Source organism: Aspergillus thermomutatus, assembly GCF_002237265.1.
Source record: "Aspergillus thermomutatus strain HMR AF 39 chromosome Unknown NODE_236, whole genome shotgun sequence".
NCBI lineage: Eukaryota > Fungi > Ascomycota > Eurotiomycetes > Eurotiales > Aspergillaceae > Aspergillus > Aspergillus thermomutatus.
Genome location: NW_020798286.1, coordinates 14,956 through 35,876, shown reverse-complemented (window position 1 = coordinate 35,876; position 20,921 = coordinate 14,956). Strand labels below are relative to the sequence as shown.

The 20,921-nt window shown below is 50.2% G+C and overlaps 8 protein-coding genes across 8 annotated transcripts; 2 read left to right on the top strand and 6 right to left on the bottom strand.

Moving 5' to 3' along the window:
• Nucleotides 1-273: 273 nt before the first annotated feature.
• On the bottom strand, nt 274-815 carry CDV56_104568 (DASH complex subunit DAD3 family protein; the record flags this gene model as incomplete). The annotated part of the gene is made up of 2 exons (XM_026758187.1): nt 274-528; nt 645-815. The coding sequence occupies 2 exons, from the start codon at nt 813-815 to the stop codon at nt 274-276; spliced, it is 426 nt and encodes a 141-aa protein (XP_026611306.1).
• A 970-nt stretch (nt 816-1,785) lies between these two features.
• NRC2 (putative serine/threonine protein kinase (Nrc-2)) lies at nt 1,786-3,988 on the bottom strand (the record flags this gene model as incomplete). Its single annotated transcript, XM_026757872.1, has 5 exons — nt 1,786-2,125; nt 2,184-2,565; nt 2,637-2,762; nt 2,819-2,992; nt 3,091-3,988. 5 exons carry the CDS (start codon nt 3,986-3,988, stop codon nt 1,786-1,788), a joined length of 1,920 nt encoding a protein of 639 aa, XP_026611305.1.
• Nucleotides 3,989-5,875: 1,887 nt separating this feature from the next.
• CDV56_103843 (uncharacterized protein) lies at nt 5,876-8,202 on the bottom strand (the record flags this gene model as incomplete). Its single annotated transcript, XM_026757462.1, has 3 exons — nt 5,876-6,275; nt 6,338-6,409; nt 6,470-8,202. The coding sequence occupies 3 exons, from the start codon at nt 8,200-8,202 to the stop codon at nt 5,876-5,878; spliced, it is 2,205 nt and encodes a 734-aa protein (XP_026611304.1).
• An 819-nt stretch (nt 8,203-9,021) lies between these two features.
• CDV56_103574 (uncharacterized protein) lies at nt 9,022-10,782 on the bottom strand (the record flags this gene model as incomplete). The annotated part of the gene is made up of 1 exon (XM_026757193.1): nt 9,022-10,782. One exon carries the CDS (start codon nt 10,780-10,782, stop codon nt 9,022-9,024), a length of 1,761 nt encoding a protein of 586 aa, XP_026611303.1.
• A 1,257-nt stretch (nt 10,783-12,039) lies between these two features.
• Nucleotides 12,040-14,843, top strand: CDV56_103128 (putative MYB DNA binding protein (Tbf1); the record flags this gene model as incomplete). Its single annotated transcript, XM_026756747.1, has 4 exons — nt 12,040-12,130; nt 12,274-12,758; nt 12,827-13,480; nt 13,536-14,843. The coding sequence occupies 4 exons, from the start codon at nt 12,040-12,042 to the stop codon at nt 14,841-14,843; spliced, it is 2,538 nt and encodes an 845-aa protein (XP_026611302.1).
• Nucleotides 14,844-15,371: 528 nt separating this feature from the next.
• On the top strand, nt 15,372-16,345 carry CDV56_102961 (putative TFIID and and SAGA complex TAF10 subunit; the record flags this gene model as incomplete). Its single annotated transcript, XM_026756580.1, has 2 exons — nt 15,372-15,776; nt 15,887-16,345. 2 exons carry the CDS (start codon nt 15,372-15,374, stop codon nt 16,343-16,345), a joined length of 864 nt encoding a protein of 287 aa, XP_026611301.1.
• A 735-nt stretch (nt 16,346-17,080) lies between these two features.
• Nucleotides 17,081-17,654, bottom strand: RSM19 (mitochondrial 37S ribosomal protein uS19m; the record flags this gene model as incomplete). Its single annotated transcript, XM_026756419.1, has 4 exons — nt 17,081-17,123; nt 17,218-17,400; nt 17,513-17,528; nt 17,612-17,654. The coding sequence occupies 4 exons, from the start codon at nt 17,652-17,654 to the stop codon at nt 17,081-17,083; spliced, it is 285 nt and encodes a 94-aa protein (XP_026611300.1).
• A 356-nt stretch (nt 17,655-18,010) lies between these two features.
• On the bottom strand, nt 18,011-19,506 carry CDV56_102569 (inositol polyphosphate multikinase; the record flags this gene model as incomplete). The annotated part of the gene is made up of 2 exons (XM_026756188.1): nt 18,011-19,238; nt 19,418-19,506. The coding sequence occupies 2 exons, from the start codon at nt 19,504-19,506 to the stop codon at nt 18,011-18,013; spliced, it is 1,317 nt and encodes a 438-aa protein (XP_026611299.1).
• Nucleotides 19,507-20,921: the final 1,415 nt, after the last annotated feature.

The window sequence follows — 20,921 nt, the reverse complement described above, 5'->3', positions numbered from 1 at the left end:
TATATAATTGTTTTTTGACTTTACTCTCCATGTCTTCTTACCATGTACTTGTACCAAGCCACTGCCATATTATCGAAACCAGTCTATCCCATTGAAACCAAAACTCCGCGCCATATTGTCCATGAACCCATCCAATCTACGAAACAAACACCCCGCCATAACGCATCCAGAGGGAATCAAACAGGGTATACCGATACCACCCCATGCAGTCCACACACACCCATTCCCACGTCCATACATACATCCAACACCAGGGCACCATCAGGACTGTATTCACGCATACCTCCCCGTAAAACTAACATCCCCCTCATAACCCAACCCCTGACCCTGGAACTGCTCATCCTGTCGCTCCCCATACTGCTGCTGCTGCTCCTCACTCTCATTGATCATCTGCTGCTGCAACACAATACTATACACACTCGCCTTGAGCAACGTGCACACAGTCGCAGTCTTGCGTTCCAGCAACCGCAACCCATCAAGCGTCAACGAGGTCGGATCCCCCGCGAGACCGGCCAGTTTATCCGACAACTACCCCTCACCATCGTAATTAGCATCGACCGTTGAGACTTGTAGAATTATAGCTCGTGGAGGGGGGCGGGAGCGCAGGACAAGCCGAGGAGGCGTAGACATCATGGATTGGGTACCTTGTTCACGTTCCCCAGGAGCCGGGTATACTCGTCCAGCACTTCCTGCTCGAGATCCGAGACAAGAGGGTTCGAGGCGCGGAGGAGAGGGTTTTCTCTTGTTATTGGGGAGGAGGGATCGCATTCGCGGCTGGCGGCGGCGGCGGCGGGGTCTTCGTTGCAGGAGGACATCGCGACTGCGTGGTGGTTCTTGGTGGATGAGGATATTGGCGCTCGATTCTTTGGATGTTCTGATTTTCCGTTCTCGATGTTTACGTTTAGATGAGGTCTCGACCAGGTGGTTAGCTCTTGGTTTGTTGACTTGGGTAGGATTGTTTGTTTGGGTCTTTGGGTCGCGGCGGATTTTCTTTGAATGAGATCATCTGAATCATTATTCAGTGAAGTCTCTTATCTTAAACAGGAAAATACCACAGCAAGTAGTATTTCTTCTAATTTCAAATATAGATCTCGGGTCTTCTACAAAGACTTCTATGGCCGTTAATTTTCTCAAAAGTAAAGAATGCTAGAATCCATTCAGTGATCGCTTGAGCCCTCCAGTCCCGACTCCCGAGGCCAGGCCAGCTCCTCTTCTGGACATTCACAACACTCATTTCTGCAGGAAGCAACAGATACATGAACAGAAAATAGTCGAATAATCCATGCCCGAGTGTATAGTAGACTCGAAGCTAACCTCCAATGATGGGATACAAACCACGAACAGGCGCTCCGTCACGCATCTGAACTGGTCCGCTAATATAACCGAAATCGAAAAACGCCGTCTTCTGCAATAGTGACAGTAATGGAAAGCGGGAAATAAAACATTCGCCGTCGTGGAATGGAAAGGAATACGAAAAAGCCGAAAATCACCCACAAAGCATACAACGTCCGAAGAGTGGACTTGAACTGTCCTAGAAAACCGAAAGAAAGTCCACAATCACCTTGAGCAAAGCAGGATGTAAGAATAAAAGCCAATGGGATAGCTCTAGCACGCCAAACTCCAAGTTAATAGTTGCAACAGAATATTAACGTTCGAACACAGATCTTCATGTATCATGATCATGAAAGCAACCTCACGTCAGAGGTCTGAAAGAGTCGCTCAGGCGTTTCGTTTTGTCGCAAAGTTCAGAAAAGCGTACAGTTGTCGAGCTCACGGGTCGACCAGCTAGAAGTCTCCGTCGTGATGAAGCGTAACACTATTGAATTCCTCAAAAGGATCGGCCACCTCTCCGTTGGGCGTGGCAAGACCCGATTCTAGAGGGACGCCCTTGGGCTTCGAAGTCCCGCCAATATCGACACTGGCGCTCTCCTTGACATTGCGGAAATTCGCCGTGTCCGTTCCGCGGCTCTGGTGTGGAATCATGGGCGGTTTCATATGGCGGATGAGCGCCCATTGCGTCTGTCTGAAGAAAGGATGAGTCTTGACATCCGACGCCCCAGCTCGAGCGCCAAGGCGCTTGGTTTCATCCTTGATCAGCAACTTGCGGATCAGAGACTTGCATAAACTGTGGATGAAAATGTCAGTTTGGACGAATGAGAGCAAGGACTTGACGACAGCCTTACTTCGAGATCTGCTGCACTCCTGCATGCTCTGGGAATTGCACTTCGTCCCTTAGGATGTTTCCGAACGTTGCATTCCTATTCTTGCCCTTGAAGGGCGTGGTCCCGTAAAGCATCTCGTAGATCAAGATGCCCAGAGTCCACCAATCGACCGCGCTGGTATGTCCGCAGCCCTTGATAACCTCCGGAGCAATGTACTCTTCAGTGCCAACAAAGGAGTTTGTTCTGAAGTCAGCAATACATGACTTGGTGTCAATGGTGGGTAACGATGTGGCGGAGTTGCCGCTGCGCGCAGGAATCATAGTAGGGGCCCCGCCCGGTCCAGATTGTTTAGACAAATCGAAGTCTGACAGCATGATGTGGCCAGACTGGTGAAGAAGAATGTCTACCAAGATACCATCATTAGCAACGAGCAATCACTGTTATCGGATTAGGTTTCGGGGGGAAAAAGCATACTTTCTGGTTTCAGATCGCGATAGATGAATCCCATGAGATGAAGGTATTCTAAAGCGGCAGTGACTTCTGCTGCATAGAAACGGGCGGCATCCTCCGATATACACTTTCCTGGGCGTGTTTGAAGCGCTGTGCAGCATGTGATCAGTGATATGATTTGGGGACAATTGCACTGGGGTACACACCTCGAAAGAATTCGCCGCCGCTACAGTACTCCATACACAAGTAGAGGTAGTCCTCAGACTGGAAAGAATGGTACAGAGTCACAATGAACGGATGGTTGCTCGTAGCAAGAATTTCCTGCTCGGCCAATGCCCGCTTGATCTTGTTTCTCTTGATCATCTCCTTTTTACTCAAAACTATTTCGGCACATTAGCTTGTGTTTTTTTTTTTCCAGTAAGTCCAAGCAACCAATTTGGACGAGGTTGCATGAACGGGCAGAATTGCGGAAATTTACCTTTCATAGCGTACAAGCGACTCGACTTCCTCTCACGAACAAGGTAGACCTTACCCACGTCACCCTTGCCGATCAACTTGATCTTGTCGAAACTGCTAGGGCCAACCTCCACATTCCGGACCTTGATCGAATTCGAACTATACGTCCTGCGAAAGGCAGAAGCGGTGCGAATCTGACCGGGACTCGGGATCTTGCTGTCTGGTCCCAGTTTGGGTACGGTAAGTGTACTAATATCTGAATCTCCAGAGGCTTCCACCAGGCTGACTTGAGACTGATTGATCCCCGATTGTTCAAGCAGAGGCTCTTTACCCATCTCCGCGGTCTGAGGACGTGCATCAGACTGACCTTGCGTGAAAAGGCCTTGTGCATTCGGAGCTGACGCAACCCGGCGAAGCTTCCGCGCTAATTCCTCCTTGTTGGCTGTCGTAGCTTGCTCAGCAGCAGAGACACCATCCACCTGCAGTTCAGGGGTGTCTGGAGGGGAGGAGGGGACCGAGCCGTCATTGCGATGCTGCAGGGAAGGCTGTCCCTGGTGAACGAAATACGGATTGGCAGTAGCAGTAGGGGAGACGCCTTCATCGAGCGGGTTGCCTTCACTTGCGACGGTGGTTGAGCGATTGCGACCGATGGTAGGTAGGAAACGGGATTGTCTAAATGTCGACTTCGCTTCAGCCTTGGTGCCGGTGGACGGGCTGGCGTCTCGGTCTCGTTCTCGATCGCTGCTGGAATGATGACTGACATTGCTGCTGGAACTATTGATGCGGAAGAAATTCTTTATCCTTGTCGGGAAATGGCTGGATTCATTGTTGTGTTTTTTGGAGGCCAGGGACAGACCAGGGAAGTTCCCACGTTTCTCATTCGGCACACCGGACGGACTAGAAGCGAAAAGCTGCGTCATGCCGGTGGATAGGGAGGTTGAAGATACCACCAAACGTCCACCTGTACCTCTGCTATGGAAAGAGCTGGGGAATCCAGAAATTGCCAGAGGATGGAAAAGGGAAACAGCGCGAGGAAGATGAAATGCGGCACAGGATAGGATAGACGAAGGGGGGGAGCCGTGTGGGAGGGCGGCCAGCAACGGACTGGAAACCGCGGGGAGAACGTTGGCGGTACAGAGTTGTTGGTTGGTTTGGTTGATATGCCCAGGAAACTCGCCTTAGAGGGACGTGCACCCTGGAAAAAGAGAGGCTGTGGGGACGATTGGCATGGGTGGAAACGAGATGGCAGATAATCCTAGATGATAGATAGAAATAGTACTTTCAAACGAGAGACAACAAGAATCCTCTATCTATCGAAGAGGATGGATGGACAGAAGAGGAGGGAGAGACGGAGAGAGAGGGAGAGAGAGAACAAGAGAGGGAAGCGGGAGTGGAGACGTGGAGGGATTCCAGGCTTAGTCAAGGCTGTGTAGATACAGATAGGATAGTTACAGGTAGCTGCAGTAGTAGTCAAGTACCGAAGGTTGATGGAACATTGATAGAAGAGGTTTCAAAGAGTCATCTAATACTTAAGTAATAATAACAATCGATACCCAATGGAGGAGACAATGGAATTATCCAAACCTCCAAACCCAATACCAGAGGTACTACCTAAGGTATGTATGAGTATCATATCATATCCACTATCGAACTATTTCTTCGATGCTGTCGCCACTCAACCACCGAATCCAATCAAACTGCTCAATGCTGTTCGCCTTCTGGCCATGGATATCAACCCCCAATTCACCAACGGTTAGTTTCTTTCTTCCCAATGGACCATTTGAGCTAAGATAAGATAGATAGATACTAAGGTACCTTAGTTGGACAGGTACACTCTTCCTCACATTGGCCACATGCTGTCTTCGCTTTGATTTTTCCACCCAAATTCTCTTATGGACATACTCCTGGTAGCATGGACTGAAAAGAACAGACTATTACTACGATGTCATCCAAGAACCGAATATCTACCGATCCATCACAAGTGTTGCCAATCTCGAATTGAAAAGGAGTCAAAACCTTGGTATGTACCACGGATTACGAGAGGGTACTTAGTACTTAGGTACCACTGCGTCTCTGTCGATATGTGGAGAGAACTTACTACCTAGGAGTCTAGACCGAGGACTCGAACTCACAAGTCACAATGCTCTTTGGTGGACCTTCCTCCGTTTGTTACTAAGGTAGGTATTATGCAAGGAGACCCGGTGTCTCTTCTGGCTGGCTTCTCGTCCTTAACAGTGGAACCTTTGGGGGCACCAGAACAGCCGATACCGCATTCCATTAGACCAGTCTCTTTGACGCTACCTTGGAATGGACAACCAAGTTGAGTTGCAGAATGCGGACAGACGATGCATGATGAATTAGTCTAAATGCCTGAAGACTTGAGGATAACAATTGATGAAGCAGCACTCGCTCTCGGTCGACTTTGGCTTGCGCGAAGCTAGGTACTCAATCCCTGAGCAGTCTAGGTAACAACTACCATGTATGAAAAAGTACTAAACTACTGCCTGAAGACTATGGTTCTAAGTACACAAGACGTCCTGTCGCGAAGTGATGTTCCTGGCTTCGAGAGCCGCGACCCTCATCGGGCTAATCCAATAAGCCTGCGCAAGAAGCCATCCTAAACTATGCAGAAACTGATATTCTATGATTGAAACACCAATTGAGTGAAGTCCGACACCCCAAGCACCTGTGGGTGACCTTTCTGAATCGTGGTCTATGGCCTGAACAGCCCACTTCGTGATTCGAGATTTACTGTCTTGTTCTCCCGGTAAATGCTATAGACCACAGGCCCCCATCGCACATGATCGTCAAACTTTTCCCAGCTTTGCGTGCTGGGCCAGGGCTTGCATTTTGTCATCACCATGACTGATCTCGCTCAAATAAGGTCTGTTCAGCATGCCTTCAACAGGGGCAAGGAACGCATGGGCATTGACATTTTGAGACACAGCCAATGCGGTAGTTTTCTGAACAAGCAAACCGTGATCCTTGTTCAAGTACTGTGTGAGTAATTGGGGGTTGGCCTGCTTCGCGCTGACAGAGTTCGTTCCTTCGCTCAAATCACTCATACTAGTCGCTGAAGTGGAAGGACGCGGTCCATATGCGATTGTGCTATGCGATTGTGAACTTTTTGGATTCGAACCACTGGCATTTGAAAGCTGCGCCGTGTGTTCCGGGTCTATTGCGGCGGCGAGGTTGGGATAGCGTCGACTATTGCAACGGGTTCACTTGTTTTAGCACAATTGTCCCTATTGATAGAGTGGCGTCCTTACCTTTTCTCATGCGTCTCCAAATCATTTCCGCTCTCTTCACAATGGAGCGAGTTCCTGTCCACCGAACGCTTGCTGGTTTCGTCAGCGACAATATCCTTGAACCAGGCCTGGCAGGCATAGAGAAACGCTTACTCCTCGCTACGACCGGTAGCCCATGAATCCGTTGTCGATGTATAGGACGACAATGACTTGCTATCTGTGTCCTCATCTGTCTTGAAAGACATCTCGCCACGCCGGATGGGCGCTCTTTGAATTGGGATTTCAGATGCCCAAGGTCTTCTGAGAAGTGGTATGGCCGGCCTGTACATCCCGGCTCCTTCGATCAACTCCGTGGACGATTTTCTTTGAAGGTAGGAATGGACTTTCGCGTTTTTGTCACTGTATCTATGACTGTCTGGTACCGGCGCTTGTACTGAACCCCGTGACAGTTCTTGAATAAGTTCGTTGTTGGGATCAACCTTTCGCGTGGCATCTCCAATCATACGATCTGTACCACAGAGTTCAGAGAATGTCGGTCGCGCAAAGGACGTCCAGCCGTCATTGACGCCTGATTTTCCTTCTCTTGCGCTACCTCCAACGAGGTCTCTAGCTCGGGTATTGGCTCTGGCAAAGTCCGATCCCGACTTAGAGTTTCGATTGCGTCGGGATAGCCTAGATGCCATCGAAGCATTACGTCCTGAGGACGGATTTTGGAATCCAAAGTAATTGTCCAGGCTTCCCACATTTTGACTGGCCTGCCACTGAAAATACGGGTCGACAGGCTGATCGGCCAGGAGAACTGGCGGCACCACACTGACCGGAGACAGCATGGAAAATCCAGGTATCGCATATTGTGAAGCAGAAGGGGGCATTTCCAGAGGAAATTGATTGGTCATCACGCTCTGAGGCAAACAATTGTTCGATTGGACTGCAACGCCAGCCTCCTTTGCCTTCTGATTCCCAGATTCTTTCGAGACACCGAGGGTTGCTTCCAACTGTTCTTTGTACGACCGCACCACATCTAATTCTCGCACCAAACTCTTTCGCTGTTCAACCAAGGACTTCTTCGCGCAGGGATCCATATCCCAAGTATGCATGGCCATGTATCTATCGAGACTTGTAAGCTGAGTTGATAGGGCTGCATAATCGATCGAGATTTGGCTCAGAGATTTGCGCAGTGATGCTTCCAGAAAAGGGCCCATCGAGAACAGTGGCTGATTGACAGCCGTCATTCGACCGCTGACTTGGTGATACCCTTGCAGTCCAGGGGTTGGAACAACCGATTCTAGGATTGACGACGATTGGCTAATGGTCGAGGGGAACCCACCGATCATACTGCTGCATGGAGCTATATCCGATGGGGTAACCAGGCCAGAGGACTGTGCCTGCGATGCGGACGACATGAAAGGAATGACGTTCGGTGCGCTCAAACCTTGCATAGATGGAGAAAAGGCGAACGAGTATCCCCCGAGACCATACATAGCATAATCTTGCAGCAGAGGTGCACGAGGCTCCTGAAATTGTGGTTCACATTGAGAAAATTGTTGGCTCATCAGCGGGAAGGCCGCATTGGGCTGCGAAAACATGGAAGAACCTAGTGCAACCGGCGCTATGGTCGGAACCAACGTCGAACTTGAGATCCGCGGCTGCGATTTGTCATTCATACTTATACTTGACAATCTCGCGTGCGTCGCCAGTATTCCTTGAGGTTGCGGAGATGATGAGTCGCCACTGGCATGAGGGCAGATATCCTCGGACCGTGCTCTCTTGTCCTTGGTCTTGGACTTGCCTTTACCGATTGTCGGAGTAGAGTATGTACCACGTTCATCTTTGGTTTTGTCAATGACTGACAGCTTCATCTGAGGTGCAGGGCTCTGTGAATCCATTGGAACGATTCGGCCACCAGCAGTGACACGCTGATGTTTAGGTGACGCGTGCTCCTTGAGAAATCTCGCAAATCCAGCATCAGCTTGAGCTAGAGCTCCCCGTGGAGGATCACTTGGCTGGCGACTAGGTTGGCATAAACGAGGCCCCGTGATTGAGTGGGCTCCCTGACTTTGATGCGATCTATTTGACACGTTCCTTGACCCGTTGACTGGACGCTCAGACAAAGCACTCCTATCTGCTTTGTGTTGGCGGAGCAAGTTGTCTGGATGACATTAAACAATTAGCATTACCGAGCTCATTGTGCTTAGATGATACTGAGGAGGCACATACAGCCCAGTGCCTGCGCACTGAATCGATTAATGTCTATGTGCACATTCTGGCTCATTGCCAGCAAGGTTGGGATGTCATATCTCATTTTCCGAGTTGGGCAAATTGTGCTTGAGGGACGTCCAAAGGAAAAGATCAACAAACATGAGACGGGTCAAAGCAGTTATGAGAAGAGAAGATGCGAGAGAGGCTTTCCTATGATGTTGTGATGTCCTCCTTGTTGGTTGTTTTGCGTCGAAGAAACTCACTGTGGGTATATAGTCGGCCGAATCTAGAAGGTGGACTAGACTCTGCCAAGTCAGTGAGCAAGTGCTCTCGTGAGGAAGGAGCACACTTAGATCATGCATGCGAAGTACTTGGGTTATATTATTGTCAGGTAAGGTAGGTAAATATCATTTGAATAGCATATCCCAGATGGCTATCTCATTATAGTAAGCAATTTCAGTGAACAGACCAACCCAACTGGCGCTACAAGGGCATGGCGATCCATATCAAACATGTTCCCGAGCCTTGACCGGCTTGAAAACGCTGTGAGTTTTCCAGATATCGTCATGTTCGTCTTCAGAGGGAGATGCAGTCGTCCGACCACCAGCCAGAGTAGACCGCGTGTCCATATGTTGCGGCCTCATCTCCCAGCTTTCGGTCCGCTCATGGCCACAGACAACTGCTCCTCCAACTCCAAATCTCTCATCGTTTGGGCTCTCAGCTGACTTAACATCCTCACGCGTAGGATGTTTCAAGGTAAGGTCAGCGTCGCTTGCCATCTTGCTACTACCCTTGAACCCTCCAGCGCTTGATCTGCGCATACGTCTCATGCGGAGCCCACACACTAGGAAAACAAGTATAGCAGCGAGTGCTAGAGCCACGAGTGTAACCACAGCTCCAACGACGCCCGCAATAGCCGGGCTCAGCCTGTTGTCGGAGGTAGATGTCTTCTTAGCCTTGCCCATCACTCCGGAGCAGAACACAGCCGACGATCCGCATTCGAGGCACCACTGCTTGATCGAACTGAGCGAGAATTTCTCCATCTGTGCGTGGAACTCGGAGTAAGGAATCGCATCATTACTTGGACCGTGCCCAAAAAGTGGATAGGATTGAAAATCGGCGGAGGTGCCTGTTCCGTTACGCAGGAGAAATCGCACGTAGAGCTGAGACTGATCAGGGTATGTCGGGTTTGCTTCAGCTTCGAGGCTAAAGAGTTCGAAGACAAGCGACGCTCCGAGGTCTGGACGCGAGTAGAAGTTCTCCTGGCTCGACGAGGCAAGCTGCATGAGCGAAGCAAGAGCAACAGCGGGTTCCGAGCCACCAAAAACAAGGCTCATCTTGCTGTTGGCTCCCCGGTATTGGATATTGGTGTCGAAAGCTTCCAAAACATGCGACGCCAAGGTTCTCCCTGCAATTGTGCGTATGTCATTGGATAGGCCGAGTGCCGACGAGGATACGTTGCCGTTCGTTGCGTAGATATAGTGATCGGCATACCATCGCGCAAGTTCGATGTCCTCTCGATTCAGGTGGTACAGCAAAGTTTTGTTGTGCAATAACTCGTACTCGAGGAACTCCGATATGTAGAAGGCGTTGGCATAATTGGCTGAGGAGAGGTCATATACTCCGCTCAAGGATTGGCTGTACAAGCGGCCGTAGAATGCTTCCGACTCTTGCGTAAGTTCCTGCACCTCAGGACTGAATTGGTACTCCGAGTCAGCGACTTCGTGTAGAGTACATTCACCCTGGCCGTCCACAATGATCGATCGAGGATCTGCTGAGCCCAGAGTGATCACTTGAGGATACTGATATCCGTTCAAAGGAGCAGTAGACAGCGACCCGTTAGCGAGCTCGAAAGAATGGTCATAGTATTCCCCGTCGTAAACCTGGTCGAGAGGCGGATACAGTCCCTGCATGAAAGCTTGGGCCGATGCCACAACTGGCTGATCGGTACTTGAAAGAACAGAGATCTCCTCGGCTTCTAGTGCATACGGAGACAGGCTCGGTATTCTTGTGCTCACGTCACTGCCCTCGCTATGCACGGCAACATACCGGGCGCGAAAGGCGGACCCTGCGGCATACAATTCGCTCGCTCCGTAGGGAGTCAACGCTCTTGGGCGAGGCAGAGCGTTCGGGATACTATCCCCGTGAAGTGTGTATGCGAAAATCGACCAGACTTGCTCCTTGAGGTCTTGGGCCGCAACCAAGGTGGGAAATTGCAAAGCAGCTGCTGCTGCCAGGGCCAGGAAGCGTTCGCGGGAGACAAACATGACGACTAATCTAAGAAGCAATTTCTCATAGAAATGGTAGGCGTTCAAAAGTGCGAGGCTCAGCCCAGCTAAAATAGGAGCTCGACAATCGACGTTTCAGAAGCTCAGGGTAGTAGAAGAAAAATATAGTCACTTCCTTCAGGGAATAAGTCAGTTAATGGAAAAATTGCAAGCATCCTGTCCAACTTTAAGGTACCAAGGGAAAGCATTGCAAAGACGTCTAGACCCCATTCACAACCGTTGGTCTCCCAATGGGGCTGGTATTGATGTGACGAAATGAACATCATTGCATCAACACTGGAGTTGTATCAATATAGGCAGAGTGCTTGTAGAAGTTACATGTGTGGTTGTCCCACCGGGCATCCTTTTCTGTCCCATGGTCGAAAGGGTACAGGTAGATGTATGTCTGTCCCGCTGACAAGATACATTGGCACGTAGATACTTCTCAGAGACTCGTATCTTGCAGTTTCAGTCCACAACCTTTGTTAGCGTTGAAGCTCAATGAACTCACTCTTCAGCCTCCACAAAGCCGAGATAAATACCACTAACTCAGCTTTGTGAATGGAATATTCTATCCTTTTTCTCGATCAAAGCAGCACGTCAGTCTGTTTCAATTGCAGAGACATGGTAAGAATCAGGGTCAATGACGTGAGCACCGGTAATGGTAGGTAGCATTCGAGCCAAAGTAACCATATTATCCGCCAGATATGAGGTTTTGCTCTGGACCTCTGGTACCTTTGACTCGAGTTTCAGTGGACGTAGTTGGGTCCCAAGATAACCTAGTCACGTCCGTGAAAGAAGTCAAATGAGTTAAGGTAGTATAATGTACATCGATGAAAGTTGAGAGATTCGTTTAGATACGGAGTTGCGGGGTTGGTTTGGGATCCTCAGGCCTCAAGGCAGAACTCCAGGTCAGCATTTCTACAGTCTGTTCATGCCGCCTGTTCTTCAAGCTGGGGGGCATTCAACTTGGTTAGAATTATATTTGAGGTCTATTGGCCTTTGACTATTGAAATAGCAGTCTATCAATTGAACAGAACGGTGAAGCCCCTCCAAGATGGTAGCATTCACAGCCTTCACGCATCTGATTCGTCCCTCTGACCGCTTCCGGCTGCCGGCGAAAAATCTATCACGCCGCCGCCGTCCGGTCCGTCTCACCTTCTCCCCCAAGCCCTACACCTGCGCCCTACCCCTAAGCCCTTATTTCTGCTCTTGGAAGTCCAGATAGCATCTTCTTATGACCTTGCCTTGTCCAATATGGTAAACACGCGAGGTTCAGGTCCCTCATCTGACGATCACGTCTCTTCTGAGCTTCCTGCATCTCCAGCCCTCAAGGTCGAGGACGATGGTAAGTGTTCCTCGTGGCTTATTGCGGACCTCGATCTGCCCGTCCAACTTGACACAGGAGGTCATTGTCATTCCTTTCATTTATTTAAACTTCTTTACAGCCTGTTTCTGGTTTAAAGGTCAATTCTGACTCTGATTCAATAGCAGCTTCTTTGAAGGCGTCTCACCCGCGCGAGGAGGACGAGGATGGCTCCACTTCACCTCGAGCCTCGAAGAAGCGGCGCATCGAGGCCGAGTCGGAAGCGCTGCTCCTACCATCCCAAACGACCGAGTTGACCGATCAAGCCCCCGGGCATCAGATTGAAGAAGAATTAGTATCGGCGCTCGGCTCTGGAATGGTCGATACTGTGGAACGCCAGAATGACGGGCAGACTCAGATGGTCAGCTCCGCGGGAGATCCCGTGGCGCCAGAGACAAATCCGGAGCTTGACGATATGGCCTCTGTCATCTCAAGTATCATGAACCATGCTGAACGGGTCGAGGAACAATGCGCTATGGGTCAGCAGCAATTGACTACTGTGACAACGACACCCACTACCCCTGCGGATCAACCGGCACCCAAGGGTCTAGTTTATGTGAAGGCGAACTCGCACTTGAAGATCCAGAGCTTGCCTATATTGGACAATCTGGTAAGAAATGCTTCGTATCCTGCCATGTGTCTCTCCTAGAGGTCAAACCTGACACGTGTGCGGTTCAGTCTACCCAAATTCTCTCTCTTCTAGCCAAATCTACTTATCAGGACATTACCTCGTTTGTGTCCGAGCCGGAATCGGAAAACGGACAAGCTTATGCAACCATGAGATCCCTCTTCGATCATACAAAAAAGGTGTATTCCTCCAAGGAATCTTTCCTGTCGCCGACTGAACTTGGTCTCACGGAACCTCCTCAAGTTGACATCATCAGAAAAGCAAATTTGGCTTCATTCGTTTCAAGCATCTTTGGCACACAAGAGATTGGATTTGCTGAATTAAACGAGCATTTCCTGGATGTTTTCGTCCCAGAGGGGGGCCGCTTGTTGAAAGTACAAGGTGCTCTGTTTTTGGAGCTCAAGACCCAAGCGTTCATAGCCTCCATGAACAACACTGAAAGGACAAGGACTGAGTTGCTGTACGACCTGTTTCCAGATGATCTGGAGCAGCGCCTACTTGACCGACGGCCGGGAACTCGTCAACTAGCACCCAGTGAGGCTGATTTCGTGAAACGTGCCGGCTCACGTCGGGATATTCTTTTGAACGATGTCAACAACGAAGAAGCGATGAAAGCTCTGCCCGATAAGTATCACTGGGAAGATTTTCTCCGAGATTTGAGTTCATACATTACGAAGAACTTTGATGCTATCTGCCATCAACAGGTTCGTTGTTTCTGTGACTCCTGTGCTCTATACTGGCCTTGCTAATGCTGATCAGACTAAGAAATTGAATAAGGGACGGCAACCATCTTCATCGAGTGGCGACTCACAAGATCCGCCCAGTGCACCCCTCCAAGGCCAATTCCCTGTTGCTTCGCAAGCGCCCGAAGTTCCTGTTGATAAGAATATGCATGGCGACTTGGTAGCCCGTGCGGCACGTGCGGCCCAGATCGCCTTGCAGGGCCATGGATTGAGACGTTCTCAACAACAGCAGTCCCAACAACAGCAACAGCAGCAGCAACAGCAGCAGCAGCAGCAGCAGCAGCTCAGTCAGCCACAGCAACCAGGACAACCTCAGCCCCAGCAGCATCAGCATCAAAACCACATTCAACAGGCTCAGCAGCAACCCCAGCATCACATACAGCAACAGCATGGTTCTCAACATGGGGGCCAGGTTCCTCATGGGTATACTGCTGCTCAGCCCACGGGTCAGTTGCCACCTCAGCAAAACCCACATCAACAGCACTACCAGCATAGTCCAACGCCGCCGGGGTATCAGCAACAGCCCGGGCAGCTCACATTCCAGCAAAGCCCTCTGCAAGCAAATTTTCAACAATATAACCCTGGGGCTCCCGTCTCCATGCCAGGGAGACCCAACGGTGGCCCTTCGTCAAACCATGGTTATATGCCTGGAATTCCTCACTATTCGCAATCTCAACCCACTCAGGTACTCTATGAGCGCGCCCGCATGGCGGCTTCCGCGAAATCTTCTCCAAGCAGTCGCAAATCCGGCCTACCAAGCCAGCGCCGCCCCTGGACTACTGAAGAAGAAAACGCTTTGATGGCTGGACTGGATCGTGTAAAGGGCCCCCACTGGAGTCAAATTCTTGCGATGTTCGGCCCCGGAGGTACTATCAGCGAAGCTCTGAAGGATCGGAATCAAGTCCAGCTGAAAGACAAGGCGCGCAACTTGAAACTCTTTTTCCTCAAGAGCGGTATCGAAGTTCCTTATTACCTGAAGTTCGTTACCGGTGAACTCAAGACTCGTGCTCCTGCTCAGGCCGCTAAACGTGAAGCACGGGAGAGGCAGAAGAAGCAAGGTGAAGAAGATAAGGCTCATGTGGAAGGTATCAAAGGCATGATGGCCCTCGCTGGCGCACATTCGCAGCCCGTTGCGCTCGGACATGGGCACGAGGCGATGTCTGCTTCTCCCGGCCTTCCGGATACTGGCAGCCATTCTACGTTCGATCAGACCGCGGAACAGAACCTGATGCAGACACTGGGCCAGGAAGTCCATGGGGCTCAATTTGGACAACCTCAACATCAACCAGGCAACGTTGATCCCAGCATGCACATGGGGCAGTAAACTGGTCGTTTTTTCTACAAGTTCTTTTTCGCCTGCCCCAAGGATCTGTTTGAAGTCGCTGGGGATTTTATCATCCGACTGGCGATATGTCTTTTTTACTTCTGGTAAAGGATGCTGCTTGCTGCCTTGTGCAATAGGACAGTCAGTTTGGGTCTGGTTTGGTCTGTAACAGTAGAATTTAGGTATCTATTTGTGCATATGTAAAAGGACCCTGTATTTATATGAATATCATTTTCATTTGAACTATCGTAGAAATATCATGAAATCATACTTGATCGTTGCTTTTTTGAGCCCATGCAGCAGAGCGCATAATTATCCTGAGTGTCAAGTACATCGGGCCGAACACGGACAGTTCTCCGCTTGTGCATCACCAACACATGGGTCGATTCGCTGTACACACCCCAGAAAGAATAGACCTCAAGGAACGTTGTCCCCCAATTCTCCTATTCGTCCAACAGGGGGTTACCCGTCCATTCACTTCCGTCTCTCTTGCTCAAGTCACACTACCTTAATAACTGATCTGCCACCATGGCCGATTCATCAACACCATCACAACCTTTACCTTCCGCGCCGCCTTCGTCGCAACCACCACCTTCATCCCAGATCGATTCACAAGGGCTTCCACCGTCGTCAACACAGACAGCAGTACCAGGAGGGCCATCGGGTACTTCTGAACCCCCGGTTGTACCAAAACAGGAACCAAATACGACGGATGTCGCAGCCCTTGACGCCTCTATCGAGCAGGATATCGATATGAACACGGGCAGCAATACCAACGTCGCTGGCGCAAGCGACGGAGATAATACGACAGGGAACCCTGTTCAAGATGCAGTACCTACATCTGTCGATGCTATAGCAGCGGCAGTGGCGCCATCGAAGAAGGAGACGAGTCTGCGCGAGTTTCTGGGCAAGATGGATGATTATGCGCCTATTGTAGGTCTTGCTTCTTTTTATCATTTTCCTATTGACTTACTTTTGACCTCCTTTTCTGTCATGAACGTATCGCAAGATGTACATTGTTTAGACTCTCTAACAAGATATAGATCCCAGACGCGGTAACAGCTCACTATCTCACCCTCGCCGGCCTACCACCCCCAGGAAACGGACCAAACCAAACCCCCCCGCATCTCGCCCGACTCCTCGCTCTCGCAACACAGAAATTCATTGGTGATATCGCGGCCGACTCGTATCAGTACGCACGTATCCGTGCCTCGAACAGTTCGTCCGCCAGCAACCCCATGGGCAGTCTGAATGCCGCCTCAGGTCTAAATGTGCCCGGCGGTGCTGGAGGAGCTGGCGCAGCGGGGGGCGCAGCGGGCGTTGGTGGCGGTGACGCAAGCAAAGCCAAAACGAACACACATTTAGGCATTCAGCGTCCTGGTTTTGGCGGTGGTGGCTCCGGTGGCTCCGGACAAGGCCGGACGGTGCTCACCATGGAAGACTTGGGCATGGCTGTTGCAGAGTATGGTGTCAGCGTCAAGAGAGGGGAGTTTTACCGGTAGAGAGGGCTGAGTCCTGGGGACGGACCACATCCGTGATGGTCAGTACAGCCAGCACTCAACCGGATTTCATCCGCTTGGCCTGAAGTATTCTTCGTCTGCACGGTCGATAGAGCTCATCCACAAGATTTGGATGACTTACGAGAGATTTTGACGTTATATTGCTACGCAGTCTTGGCGAGACGGATTATGGTGGCTTTCTCTGGGAAGGCAGATTTTTCAACTTCATTTGGCGTACATACTGGGTCGAGGACGACGGATATCCTGCATTGGGGGTTTCTTATCTTTCGAAAAGAAGTTTTTTTACGAACCTTGAGGTCACTCGCAGGCGTTTTTGGAAGGCTGAAGGGACACATATTCATCGGTGTCCACCTCAACAAGTATACAATTTATTGCGTCCTGATATGCAGAATAAAATGAAATTATTGAATCTCGCAAAACCTAGATAACTCCAACACAGTAATCACTATTTTTACAACACGCGTTTGTGTAGATGTACACTTCCTGCCAGTAGAAGACGGAAGAGCGTCGGCAGGGAGACGCTGCCGCAGAGGAGCGAGATGCTGGCCTTACAGGTATTCCCTGCCTTGATCCTTCTCGAGCAACCGCCGTAACAGCATCAATCGAGATTCCATTCCACAATGATGCTCGCCCCAGAAACAACAGCAGTAAGCGCCAGGTGTCGAAAAGCAGCGACAAGAAACATCGAACGGTATCCCCGTATCCCACCAGAATCACTTATTTGTTCTTCGACTGCTTGTACGTGAACCGCTTGCGAGTACTGCCAAAGCCAACCGTCAGCTTTTCATCCTAGATGTCTGCTTCCCATTCCCGATTGTCGGAAAGTCTCCCAAACCGAAAGCGCATCAACATACGGAACATATTCGCCCAGCTTCCTCCCTACCATATCCTCCGTAATCAAAACATCCTGGTACGTCTTCCCGTTATGCACCGCGAACCGCAGACCGACGAAATTAGGCAGGATTGTCGCTCCGCGCTTCTGTGTCTTGATCGGGGGTGTGCCGGGAGGAGGGGGGAGTTTTCGCGGGAGAGGGAGACTGTCAAGAAAAATTGAGCGTCAGCTTGTACGACAGACGCAATCAAACTTATTTGAAACTCTCTGCAATCCTGAGGCAAGTATATTCAAGCTAGGGCATGGAGCTAACGTACGGCACGATGTTCGGGCCTGCGGTGATGGTAGCGGAATTAGCCATTATGCCTTCCTTCGAGACGATTCAACTGAACAGGAGCCGTCTTGGGCAGACTCACCTTTCCATACGGATCGCGCCAGCAGAGCACGAGTGGGGAACATCTTGTCGATACACGCTGCTCAACAAGTCTGAGACTCCGGAAGTTGAGTCGCAAATCGATGCTTTTCGGACGGCTGATTATGTAAGCGAATATACATGGATATGCTCTGCACGAACTACGAAGGGATTACGGAGAAGGACCGGTTTGAACTTGGAAAGGATATAGCTATTATTCTTCTTATCTGCTATAGTTATCTACTGTGATTGTCAGCTATTATATGCTTTTTCCCCAAGCAAGCTATCCTCGTATATTGATAGCAGTAAATCAGAGCCAATAGCTTGAATATCTCCCAATCCAGAAGCCGCCAGCGACCGTTGGATGTAAAGATCCAGTATTCCAGAATTCTATTTGATGTGCTCATTCCATAGCAAGCTCATCGAGCAGCTTTATCAAGCTCCGGACTCCCATGAGGACGTTCTCGTCCGGACCCTGACCGGGCGTCCAACTGGCGTGCGCAAAGTCAATCAGGCGGAGGTCATGCACCTTAGGAGGATCCTCCTCGTCCTCCTCTTTTTCGAAGTCTATTTCTCCTAATTGTGCTGTTTGTGGATCAAGGTTGATATTGATCGCCTGCTGCGGTATTCCCTCTTGCCCAACCTGGAGATTGACGACTTCGAAGGAGCCATCTTCCTGCAGAGCAAAATCAAACTCCTCGTCCTCTTCTTCAGACTCTTCTGGTGATCTGTCCTTGGGTTTCTTTTCTTCTTCTAGTGCTTGTTCCATGGCCTCCGGGTCGCCTTCGTAGACAATGAGAACACTAGCAGAATACATCCTGCTCTCCTCCGACTCCAGGATCGACCGCACACGCTTCAGCTCGTCAGCAAGTCTCCGGGCGATTAGTTTAGACCGATCAGCAGCGCCGGCCTTTGCGCCGGCGAGGAACGTCTCAAAGCCTTCTTTCACATTCTTCTCATTAAAAGACCGTCCGTACCACTTGTCGTAGCGCTTGTAGCCGTCTTTTTCAATTACTTCACCCCTGGCACCCTCGACTCCCTCATGCTTGGTGGCGTATGGATTGGTCTTGCTGCCCTCGTCCGTCTCCCCGTGAACGCCGGTCCAGATCTTCATCCCGGCAATGCGAAACCCAAGACTACCGCTGGTCGTCTCCTTGGCCACCGCCTCTAGCTTGGCCCGTTTAGCCGGTGGTGCGTCATCAGCCCAAAGTCGCGCGCCAAGCTTCACATCCAGGACATTTGGCCGTTTGAACCCAGAGGCGACGTTCTCCAGGACTATGGACAACCCGGTTTCGAGCTTCTTTCCACCAGAGGGAACCCAAGACTTGTTCTCGTCTGCGCCTTTCGAGTTTAATTCGGCATTCCCACTAAGTTGCGGCGTCTCCGCGGTGATCGGGGTGACGGATGACGATGAGTCGTCCGCGGCGGGTAGAACAATAGCTCCACTCTGCTGAGCAGCAGCGGCGAGCGCGAAGGGCCCTTGCTGGTCGGCAGACGATAAGGTTCCGATATAAGTGGGAATGAACTCTCGAAAGGCGGGATGGAGGGCGCTAGATTCGTAAAACGCAACTTCTTGGGGAGTGCAAGGTTTCGCAATGAAGGAACCGGAGAGAGTGCAACGTACGCCGTCACTGTAGAGAAGATATTAGACTAGTCATGCAACCGTGCAAAGTACGCGCACAAAGCGCACTGCGCCGACAACAATTGGGTGCTCAATGCATGATGGCTCAGCCGCTAGAGAGGCTGAGATCCGCGGCATGTGGTGCTGACGTGGGCGAGTAAGGTGAGCTGAGTGCGGATGGATACTTACTGTCCAGCAGCGGCGTGGTCGAAGTCGACAAAGCTGTCAGTATCGAGTTTAGGTGTTCTCACACTATCCGACCTGGAAGACGACGGCATGTTGTTCGTGAGAAGACAGAAGAATCATATACTGTTGCACACCGAGCGCCGCTAAATCTCATTCATTGTCTCATTCCGGGAGATGCGTTTGACAGGCACGGGTATTAAGGAGGTATTCGAGGCCGCGATAGAGATTCGGAGGGAAGTAGTCAAAGGCGAAAGAAAAGAAGTCGTCGATAGAGTGTAGCCAAAAGAGACGGTAGGTAGACGAAGGAGCGAAGAAAAGGAGAGACAAGTCAAGTCGTACTTCTGTCTACGGCTGAGATGCAATCGTGATCGGCATGACTGGCACAAGGGGAGTCGTTGTCAACTTAGTTAGTGTCTTGGTCAAATAATAACTGTCAGTTTTGATAAGAAGTGATCGGCGGCTGTGGATTTCCGGCTCAACGCGGGTTGTGGGCCGTTTCTAGAGGCGTGGGATCATTTGGATGGCATCATATCTACCTCTTTTGGTTGAGGCTCATTCTGTGCATGTCAACTGTGTCTCCTAGAAGGAGGTACACTTCTCTTAGTCAATGGTTTGCCTCCCCTGTCCCTTCGAGCAGGTTCGGTATACGCCATACTTGGGTCCTAGTTCTCCCTTTGCTATTACACTAGATGTTATGGGTGTATGTATCCTGACCAGGAAAAGAATGGAGGGTGCCTCTCACCAAGGAGCCATTTAGAATCTCCCGTATTTATAAGGGCATGCTGCCTCTGTGTTCGAGCATGACAACCGGACGAAATACCACCTCTGGATACGATGGTTCCGAGAGCCGTCATCGACGAGTAGACCCTGGACAATGAAACGCTCTTTTCATGGGTCCACAATGAGCAGCAAGTCCTCAAGATCTGCAACAAAGTCAGGCCGGCTTTGCAGTACTCCTAATTCTGAGCCACAGCCCTCAGTTTGTTAGACTTTGGGCGTTCTCTCCCTGTTGTACTGTCCCTTACTGTCGGTTAGGTCTCGTAGATCAAGTATTTTACTATCAATTCGCCTCGATATCGTTCACTGTAGAACCAATCTCCGGATGTCGAAGAATTTGAAAAGTTACGGCCTATGTTAAGGTAGTCAGTAGTCTAATTAAGTCAATTGGCTTTCAGTCTGACAAGAGAATGAAACAGAGATGATCGGCGGCTGTGGTTGGATCCTCCGGATGGCATCACATCTGCCTCTTTTGGTATGTACTTGGTCTTCTCACTTGCTTGGCTTCCCGTATTGATTATTATAGTATCCTATGCACAGGTGGATTATCTCAATTGATATAGCCTGGACCTGTTAGGCGACTTATACTTTATCCTCGGAAAGCTGCTTGAGAGTCGAACAATGAAGAGGTTGGAGGTGTGCTCTGTTTGCTAGTGAATTTCATAAAACAAACAGAGTAAGAAGTAGTTGGAGATAGTCTTTTCCATTCCTCTTGCCAAATACTGGTGAA